The sequence below is a fragment of the Carcharhinus amblyrhynchos genome, chromosome 3 (assembly GCF_965287045.1).
Source record: "Carcharhinus amblyrhynchos chromosome 3, sCarAmb.v2.hapA, whole genome shotgun sequence".
Lineage (NCBI taxonomy): Eukaryota > Metazoa > Chordata > Chondrichthyes > Carcharhiniformes > Carcharhinidae > Carcharhinus > Carcharhinus amblyrhynchos.
The window spans coordinates 37,575,677-37,588,013 of record NC_137326.1 but is presented as its reverse complement, the minus strand read 5'-3'; the positions used below and the strand labels follow the sequence as shown (position 1 = coordinate 37,588,013).

Genomic DNA, 12,337 nt, shown 5'->3' with positions numbered 1-12,337 from the left:
TTTAAACGCACTTATCTAATTGAGTGAGTGATGAAATGAGCAATGTCATGTCTAACTGTTCTGTCCCCTTAATAAATACCAAAGCAAATTATTGATATTTCTGCCATCTCTATTGTTACCTATGGTATTATCCTGTCCATCCCTTAATGGCCCTTTTCTCACCACATCCATTTTTTTTCTTAATATGCTTTTGGAATATCTTACTATTTTGTGTTCATTGATAAATTAGTTAGAAAGACAGAGCTATGAAATTTTTAATCTTCATATTTTCTCTTATCAAGCACTCCCTTACTGTCTATGTACTTCATGTATGCTTCTTTCCTAACTCTCAATTGTACCTTCATGTCTTTATTGATCCATGGAATTCCACTTGTATTTCTTTTTGTTCTTTCCTTTTTATAGAATATATTTTTCCTGCACTCTGAGCACATTTTGAAATGTTTTCCATTATTGTTCGACATTATTATTTGTTGATAGTGTTGCCCATTTTATGTTTTTAGTCCTCCAAAATTAGCTTTTCTCCAACCTGTTAGCTTACTTTTCATCGTACTTATGCCCTTCGCTATCATAAGCACACTATATTATAATCAAAGTTGCCTAAGTATTCCCCTTTTACATCTCTTAACCTGCACTGGTTTATTCCACAGTAACCTTGCAAATCTTCCCTTGTCAGGCTTTTTACATATTGTGTTTGAAAGGAGTCCTGTATGCATTCCAGGAACTTCATTTTCTTTTTCTCTTGCTACTTGTGTCCAATTAGTAAGGATAGTTGATGTCGCCCTGCTCCAGATTATTTTATAACTTTTATTCAATTCCCTAACTTGACTGCATATTTCTTCTTCCACCTCCCTTCCACAATTAGAATACCTTTGACTACAAATGTTAGTGTGATTGATCCTTTATTATCTTTTATCGCTGTCAAGTTGCATCCTATTTTTGTGTTGCTGATGGCTGTCTCTTTACCTGCTGTCATTATTAATTCTGGATATGTACAATTACTCCACCCCCCATTTTTCCCCCTCCAATTTTTCCAAATGTTTAATTCCTGATCCTGATTTTTCTTTAGTCATGTCTCAATCCCTAATATGCCTGGTTCCTCCCAACACGTTGTCTCCAGCTTCCCTGTTTTATTATGGACGCAATGCAGTATTGTGCAGACGTTTCAACTCTGTTTCAATGGGATTTATTTTCACTTAGTTTAACTTATCATTTTTAGACACCTGTTCTATAATTTCATTTCCTTGCCATCAATATCCTCCCTTATTTGCTCTGTTTTATTTACACTTAGGCTGTATATTATTCTCCTATCTCACTATATCAAAGCTTTTGCCATCTACCTATTTACCTTTTCCACTAGGATACAGGTCCCATCCAATCTGAGTGCATATCCCATCAGTGCTGCTTCCTTTCTGCCTGAGAACTAGTGTCAGTATCCCATGGAAAGGAATCCATATTTCCCAACACCAAACCTTTAATCAGATGTTAATTCTTCTGATCAATGCCAAGGTGCATTACCTTTGAGGTCCCATTTTTTAATTTAGAGCCTAACTCCTGATAATTCAGCAGGACAGCTCTCAGTTCCTACTCACATTGTTGGTTCCAACATGAACCATGATAACCGAATTTAACTCCTCCCTCTCCCATTCCTCTTCAACCACCATAACTTTGCTACGTGGTACCAAGGTAAGAGCTATATACCTTTCAAGATTCTTGTCCTTGGCTATTGAGGACCCTTAATTATAGAGGTACTATATGAGGGTGAGACACGGTAAAAATTGCAAACAATCTGAAATTCTTCAGTTCCAGGCATAAGTATGATGTATCGGGAAAAGAAATGATAGAGGGGTCGCTGAATAAGACATCCCACACAAAGGCAGGCCTAGCCAGGATGCATGTGGGTACCATGTAGCACAACCTTTATTTGGAGAAAGTGAATGGACCTGAAAGAAATTGTTCAATCCCATTCAAGGTCTTGGTTCATTTACCTGATCTGTTTTGTAATTCATTGTCAGATCTATGAAAGCCTTTGTTCTTGTAGTGTTATAAAATTTTAGAATTTCCATTCCTTTTTATCCATTTGCACTCTTTGCTAATTGATAAATGGTTAATTAAAATCTTGCTGTATATTTTGTAATTACTAATCTTTCTAAAACCGCATATCTTTCTTTTCTGTTTTCCATTCCATAACTTGGTTTGTAATGCACTAGTAGCAAGATTCTCTGAACTTTGAGCTTCAATTATATTGACTTGGTCTCTACTGTGATGATAGTGTGTCCTTAAGAAATGTATTCATATCATGTTTCTTGTGAGGGGTACGTTTTAAAATTCAGCTCTACTTTATATGGTATCGATTTGTCTGCACACTAGGCAGCTGAAATGCTGAGAATGCAGGCTAATGATTGATCTTAACTAGAGATGTGTTTGTTTTAATCAGAGTTAATGCATTTTGTATGTTTTGGTATTTCCCCTAGGGTTTCACAGTAGGTTGATTAGCAGATACAGTCATGTGTTAATGGACGCAGCTAAGCTTGCAGGAAAGTCAGTGTTTTTAAAAGCAGGCAGTTATTGCTGAGTTCAGAATAGGAAGAGATGTCTCTGTCTGTGTGTGTCTCTCTCTCTCTCTCTCTCTGGAGGCTGCTGTATGGGACCTGCTAGGAAAAGTATTTCTCTCTCTCTTTTTCTCTCTCTCTCCCCCTCCCTCCAGTGGTGTTCTGGAGGCTTGAGGGCTGGCATGTAAGCCTATGTGTTGCTAATTAATTTTGAAGAGGGATTTAAGTCTCAAAAGAATATTGCTTGAACTGGAACTAATAGAGATAGATTAGCAATTAAGAATATTATCTTGTCATGTTTACGTATTTCAATTGACAAAAGTTTAGCAAATTTGTTTGTTATAGTTAAACTGTATTGTTAAATGAAGTTTATTTTGATAAAAGTTTTCAAGGCTGTCAATAGAATCACACCTGGAGTGAAACCCTTATCCTCACGCTGATGCCAAAATAGAAAAACTGTTGGTATCTAGTCAGGATTCATAACCAACCTTGGAGTTTTTGATACCTTAACACCACCCTTTTTCTCTATCAATTTTTCACTCTTTCCAATATCGTTAGCACTCCCATTCAGATTGTATCAACAAGTGTTGTTTTTATTCCATGAAGGAGTAACCCAAGTTGACAAAATCAATGGGACATTCCCATTTTTAAGGTTTTCTTGATTCCCATCATCTTGACATCAAGAGTCCTTCATCTTGCTATTTAAAAGACCCCTCCACCTGAAATGAAGTTCCTTGTTGGTATCTTAAATGCCTGTCAATTTTCTTTGTAACACAAAACATTGCTTCCCCTTTGAAACATTATACCTCAGTGCTTTTGAAACATGCTGAAAAATTGATGTTTGAAAAAGTTAGTGTTTCTTTGACTGCTTCCCTTTGTAAAGATTGCATCTGTGGCTGCAATACTTAGGTTTACAAAAGGTGGAAGGGTGGAATAAGTTATTAATCAGGGTAATGGATAGCTTTGGTGAATATTAGTTTCATTTATCAGTAACTTGGGTCTCTCATCTACAAAAATCATTATTGGAGCCTAAATTGTAATCAACACCCCCTTTTTGGTTATTTCAAGAATCCCCTCTCGTTAAACATTTGATTTTAACCTTTAGAAGTATGCACAAGTCACTGCTAAACATGTGCTTAGGCATCAATGCTTTGGTGCCACTTGTTTTAATTTGGCAGCTAAAAATGCACATAGTATTCCCAATGTGGCCGTACCATTCATCTAAATGAATTCCTACAGCCCATCATGCCTTTTGCTCGTACAAATTGTGTAGCATCTATTTTGGATCCAATCCATGTAATATCCTGGAGAAACATCTAAAAAATTGAGTGATGCCCCAATTATGTCAAAGGTAAATTGATTAAAATTCCTTTCGAGCATAACTGGTTCAGGAATCTACAATGTAGACGGAAGGTGAAATAAAGGAAGCCTAATAATCTTTGTTTCCCTTGAAGAAACACTCTCCACAGTAGTTTGCCACCTAAATTACCACACATTTCCACCTTTGAGCAATAAATATGTTATACATATGTACACACATATGTAGACTATTCTTTGAGAAGTTTTATGAATTGTTAAGATTATATTTCGCCAGCTTTAGAAAATAATCAACACAGCACAATGGATAATTAACTTAATTTTTCTTACTATCAACCCAGGTTTACTAATTTAACAGTGCGTCACAACTAGAAACTTAAATCAGACTAGAGGAATGGGAAATGTGAAGTTCTTGATGTAACTTTAGTGTTGGGTACTTCTGCAAAATATGCCATTCAGATTCATAATTTTTGAAATAACTCAAAACTCAACAATGCAGAAAATAAGATGTTGCCCATCCAGATTTGTCTCCTTATCCCATCCCCAACTGGATACACCCAAAAGTGTTGCATAGAACAAATAATGGATCACATTTGTGTCCGAAGCAGACGTTTTGATGCATTGCACTATCTTACTATCGCTCTCACTAATTTTTCATAGATTAAAAAATACCTAAAATTTCAGGTGAGAGAATTTTAACCATTAACTTGTCCATTTTATCTTCTTAGAAACTCCGTCATTGGTTTACCCCCTTGAAGACCAAACTGTGGTGGTTGGTGAAACTATAGCTCTGCAGTGCATGGCATCAGGAAGCCCATCTCCACGGATAACTTGGTTAAAAGGTGACGAACCTCTTGTAGTTACAAAGAGGCATCACTTCACACCTGGAAACCAACTTCTTATCATTCGAAATGTCATGTTGGACGATGGGGGTAAATACACGTGTGAAATGTCTAATACACTTGGTACTGAGCGAGCTCATAGCCTCCTCAGCATTTTACCATCATCAAGTTGTGTTGTGGGACAAAGTAAGAAGGATGGGACTATGACTGTTGGCATTGTCATCATTGCTGTAGTGTGCAGTATTGTAATAACTTCACTAGTATGGGTGTGCATCATCTACCAGACCAGGAAGAAAAGTGAAGAATACAGTGTTACTAATACAGGTGAGGAAATTAACAGTTTGTTATATGATGTCTTATTAGATGTGTGAAAGATTATGCTTGCCTTGTAACAAATACTTTGAAATGCAGTTGTTATGTAGAGTCACAAATTCTTTTGCCACTGCCACCTTAAGTAGAACCCAGTGTTGTACATAGTCCTCTTCCATTTCCTATCTGATCATCTTGCTGAGCTGTTTGCTTTTGCCATGAATCTGGAAAGATGTGACTTCTCTGTTTAGTCGATGAATTTTGCAGATGGTTAAAATTACTCTTTTTTAATTAAAAATATTGATGAATAATTTTATAATATTTAGCATTTTGGCCTTGCACATTATGTCATTGTTATTAGACTTGGTTCACAAACGTTGTTTGTGGAAACAAAGCATTGATCATAGATTAGTTACCATCAACATATAGTCATACCATCCTTCCATCTATATGCTCCATAAATGCAGATATAGTTATCTTTGAAACACCATAAAAAGCTAATAAGTGGCAATATTGACTGCTCAAAAAAACTCAATTTCTTCCTGCAAATGTCAGCTGTGGTTCAGTTGGTAACTGAGTTAGAAGGTCCCAGATTTAAGTCCACTCTAGAGACTGGAGCACAAAAATTTAAGTCTAATGCAGTACTGTGGGAGTGCTGCATTGTTGAAGATGCCGTCTTACAGATGACACATTAGTCTGGGGTCCCACCCCTTTTTTAAGTTACATGTTTTATAAAAACTCCGCATGATCCCATTTCAGAAAAGAGCAGGGAAGTTATCCCTGGTGTCCTGGCTAATATTGATCTCTTAATTAACATCATTAATACAGATTATCTGGTAATTATTGCATTGTTTTTGAGGAAGTTTGTTGTGTGCAAATTGGATATTGTTCCTGCACTATAAGTGATTGCATGTCAAAAATACATCTTAACTATACAACACTTTGAGAGAACTTATCTGAGGTTGGGAAAGGTGCAATACAAATACATCTTGTCTTCCTCCTTTCACCATTCAAATATTCACAAACCAAGCTATGCAAAATGTTGTGCCTTTCAATATGTCAAAGATATAGTAGTGAATGTTATAGCCGACACAAAATGATGCCTGTACTAGCTGTTTAATTTTAGGAGATGCGGTAAACATTCCACGACTAAAACATCTGTGTAAAATTAAGGATGAGAAAAAACAGCAACTACTAACCTGACGGTTTTGCAATGGTAGTTTATTACTTGATTTTTGAATCATAAAAATTATGGAACAGTGAGACCATTCAAACCATTGTGCCCATACTGGCTGACAAGTAACCATCCAACCTAATCCTATTTCCCAGCTTTTGGTCCACAGTTACTGCACTTCTTGTGCATATCCAAGTACTTTTGATTATTGAGAGTTTCTGCACCTCCCACCCTTTAGAGGCAGAGAGTTTCAGATACCATCACCGAAAGAAAATCATTTTTAATCCCCTCTAAGTGTCTTACCCTAAATCAATACTTCCCAGTTATGAACTTCTCAACCAAAGTGTGCAGGATCTCCCCATATTCCTCTCAATGTTAAGCACTTCAATGAGGTATCACCTCAGCTCCTTCTGTTCCAAATTCTTCACCACAATCTGAATAAACTAGTTGCCATTTAATAATCTTAATTAGGTATTAACTTACTTTGGGAAATATTGTTGTTTGGTTAAATTCTTGTTATCAGGAATCATTGTTGCTTGTTTTTATGGTCTCAAGCACTTGTATCTTTCTCAGGATTGGCTCACCAGAATTTTGCAAAATAATCAATGATGGTTTGACTTATGTCATTTGCTGCAACAGTTTGTATTGTGTTCTTTATTAATACAGCTGAGAATGCACCTTATTTGGCCACTTCACCACATGTCTTCTGCTATCTTGCTCCCGTTGCAGTTTTTCTTAATTGCATAATTTTGCAATTCTTCCCCATTTTACATATACTGGAGATGTGTGTGTTGCTGCTAAAACAATTTTTACCAAGTGGCACATTTTTTTGTAACTGGGTGGCTGGCTTGTCATTTCAGAGAACATTTGAGAAATAGTCATGTTGGTGCACGACTGAAGTCATTTTTAGGTCATGATGCTGACCTTTTTATTTCTAGATTTTCTTTTAGCTGAATATTCATTCTCAAATTGTCATAGTAATTTTTTGAATTTATGTTGTTTTAATTATTAGTCCAAGCAGTTCAGTGCCGTGCACCTCATTCCATGACTTATAAGCAATTTAAAGTTATAAATTTTGAGGAAGTTTGGCATGATGTCAAGATTTTTCTGAAGATCAAAGAATTAAGCTGCCCAATTTATACGTTAAAGCAAACTTTCATTTAATAAGTAGTTACTGAATTAAAATCAGTCAAAAGAGCTTTTTGCATTGTGTGGGTTGCGTTGTATTTGGAATTAGGGAGGGTCTGTATGCCAATCCTCAATTTGTAATTCTAGTGTAAAACAGAAAATGTGACCTGTTTGCCCCTCACCTATGTTTACCTTAGCATATGCCTTTGTGTGCATTATAGATGAAACCATTGTACCACCTGATGTACAAAGTTACCTCTCTTCACAAGGAACATTGTCCGAACGTCAGGAAACATGTGTCAAGATGGACGATAGTAGCAATTTGCAACTAGCAGTGTCACTTTCGAACGGACGTATAGAGAGTAACGGTATGATTGTTTTATGTTTTTCTTTTATTAATTGTCAATTTTTAAAGCAATTAGGCATATTTTAAGAAAAATTCCTGTGGCTTTATAGTAATTTTCTTGAAAAATGATAGTCAACCACAAGAAAACCATCTTGCCATGCTAGACATTTGTGGTAAAGCAATTTTTATTCTGATGTAAAATAATGCGAATGCTGGAATCTGAAATAATAAAACAGAAGATTCTGGAAATACTCAGCAGGCCTGGTAGCATCTATGGAGAGAGCACTGAGAAAAAAGTGTGTTGAACCCAATGTGGACAATGTTTAAAACTGGAAAAAAGAGTCACCGCACCAAGGGGGGCCATTCAGCCTATCAAATCCATGCTAACTCTTAGTAATTGAATCAGTCTCAATACCCCTGACTATGACCATTGCCCTGCAAGTTATTTTCCTCCAGTATCTATACAGTTTCTTTCGAAATTATTTGTTGTGTCTGCTTCCACCTTCTTCATAGGCAGCATATTCCAGATCATTACCTGGAACTTTAGGAGGAGCAATGGTGTAGTGGTAGTGTCACTGGACTAGCAATCCAGAGGCCCAGGAGACAGTGGTACAACTCCCATCACGGCATAATCTTGTACAGCTCCATTAAATCTCTCCTCAATCTACTTTGATCCAAAGAGTCTGACCCTAGCTTTTCCATATTAACTTTCTAGCTAAAATCCTTCATTCCTGGAAATATTCTCTGCTCTCTCAAGGATCCTTACCTCTTTCCTGAAGTGGCCACCAGAACTCAAATGTACTGAGTACCATAAATTGTAGGAACAGAATTAAGCCATTTGGACTATTGAGTCTGCTCCGCCATTCAATCATGGTTGATAAGTTTCCCAACCCCATTCTCCCACCTTTTACCTCTTTATGAAGACTATGATTCCATATGTTTTATGTAATCTCTCAATATACCTTGTCAGCTTCAAAGATCTCTGAACATAAATGCCCTTCCTCTGTCTCTGTAAACGTGCCATTTTGTTTGTTTTGTTCCTTCTTATCCCTTCTGCTAAGATGCATCACCAATCACTTCTCTGCATTAAATAAGTTCCATCTGCCCAATCTGCTAACCTATGAACTGTTGCAGTGAATTGGTATCATTCTTGGTGTCTGCTGCATCTCATGTTTGGTATAAGAACATAAGAACATAAGAAATAGGAGCAGGAGTAGGCCATCTAGCCCTTCGAGCCTGCCCCGCCATTCAATAAGATCATGGCTGATCTGTCGTGGCTCAGTTCCACTTTCCCGCCCTCTCCCCATAACCCTTAATCCCTTCTCGTATCATCAGTAAATTTTGAAAACTTTGCTCCATAGTCCAACATCCAAGTCATTTTTCGATATCCTAAAAGCAGGCATGCTAGCACTGAACTTTGGGGATCACTGCTGCCTACCATCGTTCAATATCTAGATAACATCCATTGCATTCCCTTTATCAATCTTCCTTACTTAATCAAAAAATTCAATTGGATTAGTCAAATTTTTACTAATTCATGCAGGCACTCTTTAGCTCTGAGGGTCTATTAATTTCCCCTTTCTACACTGATGTTAAATTGACTAGCTTGTGGTTATCAGGAATGTTTTTGCACCATTTCTTGAAAAGGTGTGCTACATTTGCAACTGTCCAATCCTCTGATACCCTGCTTGTGTCTAAGGAAGATTTGAAGATAACGGCAAGAAACATTACTGAAAGGAAGGACAATGGATAGGCAATGGCGGGTATTCAAGGAACTAATGGGTACACTCAAAGTTGTTTTTTCCTATTTGGTGTAAGAGTGGCAAGGGAACTGTGACCAAACTATGGCTTACAAAGGAAATTAGAGATAGTATTAGATTCAAAGAGGAAGCGTACAAATCAGCAAGAAAAAGCAACAGACCTGACAATTGGAAGGAGTTTAAAATTCAGCAAAGGCATACCAAGGGATTGATTAAGAAAGGGAAAATAGAGTATAAGAACATAAGAAATAGGAGCAGGAGTAGGCCATCTAGCCCTTCGAGCCTGCCCCGCCATTCAACAAGATCATGGCTGATCTGAAGTGGATCAGTTCCGCTTTCTCCCCATAACCCTTAATTCCCTTGTCTATCAGAAACCTATCTATCCGTGACTTAAATATATTCAGTGAGGGAGATTCACCACCCTTTGAGTGAAGAAGTTCCTCCTCAACCCTGATCTAAACTGCCCCACCACCTCCCCCCCTTATTTTAAGGCTGTGCCCTCTAGTTCTACTATCCTTTCTAAGCGGGAAGAATCTCTCTACCTCTACCCTCTGTCTACCTCTATTCTATCTAGCCCCTTCATTATCTTTATATGTCTGTATAAGATCCCCCCTCAGCCTTCTAAACTCCGAGTACAGACCCAGTCTATTCAATCTCTCCTCATAGGCTAGCCCCCTCATCTCTGGTATCAGCCTAGTGAACCTTCTCTGCACTCCCTCCAAGGCCAATATATCCTTCCGCAAATGCGGCCACCAAAACTGCACACAGTACTCCAGTTGCGGCCACACCAGTGCCCTGTACAGCTGCAGCAAGACCTCCTTGCTTTTATATTCTATCCCCCTCGCTATGAAGGCCATCATTCCATTCGCCTTCTTGATCACCTGCTGCACTTGCATACTGGGTTTTTGCGATTTGTGCACAAGGACCCCCAGGTCCCTCTGCACAGTAGCATGCTGCAGCTTTTCGCCCTTTAATAATCCCTCCTAATATTATTTCTACCAAAGCGGATAACCTCACATTTGCTAACTTTATACTCCATCTGCCAGGTCCTCGCCCACTCACTCAGCCTATCCTGATCCAGAGTATGATGGTAAGCTAGTGGGGAAATGAAAACTGACTGTAAAGATTTGTATAGGTATGTAAAGAAAGAAAGATTGACAAAAACGAATGTAGGCCCCTTACACTCAAACGAGAAAATTCATAACAGGAACAAAAAAATAGCTGAGGAACTAAATTCGTACTTTGCTTCTGCCTTGACAAAGGGAGACATGAAAACACAAGTTTTACTGAGAAGCTGAAGGAAATCAGTATTAGTAGAGAACTGGTTCTAGGAAATTAATAGGATTGCGGCCACATAAGTCTCCAGGGCCTGATAATCTTCATCCTGGAATACTTAAGGAAGTGGCCCTAGAAATAGTCATTTTTCAAAAATCTTTGGATTCTAGAATGTTCCTAGTTAGAGCATAGCTAGTGTAAGCCTGCTATTCAAAAAAGAAGGCAAAGGGAAAACGGGGAACTCTAGACCAGTGAGCCTAGGGAAGTTGCTAGAGTCCGTTATCAATGATTTTATGGCACAGCATTTGGAAAACACTGATATAAGCAGACAAAGTCAGCATGGATTTATGAAAGGGAAATCATGCTTGATAAATCTACTGAAATTCTTTAAGAATATAACAAGTAGAACTGATCAGGGAGAACCGATGAATGTAGTTTATTTAGACTTTCAAAAGGCTTTCGACAAGGTCTCGCATAGCAGATTACTGTGTAAATAAAGTTAAAGCACATTGGATTGTGGATAGTGTTTTGAGATGGATATAAAGCTGGTTAGCAGACAGGAAACTTAACAGTTGAATAAATGAATCTTTTTCTGATTGACAGGCAGTGACTAGTGAAGTATCACAGGGATCTGTGCTAGGACTCAACTCTTCACATTATGTACTAATAATTTTGATGAGGGAACTAAATGTATTATCTCCAAATGTGCAGTTTGGTGGGAGGGGGAGCTGTGAGAAAATTGCAGAGATGCTTCAGCGCAAAGGGCCTACTCCTGGTTCCATTTTCTATATTTCTATGATATTTTGTCAGCATACACTTCCTTAATCAGCGATCGTAAAACTTATAAAGAATAATAAATAAATATTAACAGAGCCATATACTTTGTTTCTGCCTCCAGGTATTCATTGCTAAATTACTAATGCTTTTGAATTCAGTATCTTGCTAGTATTTAGCTATAATAGCAACATTTAAGGATTTATGGATGGAAAAGCTGGCACCAGCAAACAATGCTTTGTATAATAGGCATAATTTTAAAACTGCAAATGATTTAACCCAACATGTGTATTTGATCAAATTTTAAGTACTATTGTGGTATTGAAGTTACACGTAGCAATTTTTGCAAATCTAAGTTGAGCTCAAAAGCATTAGTTAGAGATTTTTACGATGTTCAATTATGTTGACCTAACTGCTTGAGAGGAGTGTTCTGGACCCAAAGTGTATTAATATGTATGCAGAGGTTGAAAAAAAGTTTTTTTTTGATTCTTCTTCATGCAACATCCTCTGTGCATTACAGGGGTATAGCTTAGCCTGATGAGTTTTAGGGAAACCAGATGCGGACAAACTATCATGTTAGTGGTGCTATGATCTACCCCTATATAATGTTTCAGAGTCTGGTGTTGGATGATGTTTGTGTGTTTTTTAATGTATGGGTTCCCCAGAATCTGTTCTTTTTAAAATTGTAAGCACACAGAGGACTGACTTGCTTACCATTTTACTCATTTTCAATGTCACAAAGAAAAACTGTGATAGAAGGATGTTCCCATATTTAACAGGGTAGGAGACTAAATAAGGCATTATGGGTCCTCTGTTTATAAAAAAGGTATCCCATTCAATTTATTGTGTAAATGAGGTACTGA

At 37.5% G+C, this 12,337-nt stretch overlaps 1 protein-coding gene across 3 annotated transcripts in view; it reads left to right on the top strand.

Annotated features, from left to right (window-relative positions):
• lrig1 (leucine-rich repeats and immunoglobulin-like domains 1) overlaps positions 1-12,337 on the top strand; it is a 147,084-nt gene that overhangs the window by 131,766 nt on the left and 2,981 nt on the right. For all 3 annotated transcript variants that reach the window (XM_080183321.1, XM_080183316.1, XM_080183308.1), the window contains exons 15-16: positions 4,595-5,032; positions 7,541-7,687. In XM_080183321.1, coding sequence (XP_080039447.1) covers positions 4,595-5,032; positions 7,541-7,687 — 585 coding nt within the window. The remainder of the gene's footprint in view (positions 1-4,594; positions 5,033-7,540; positions 7,688-12,337) is intronic.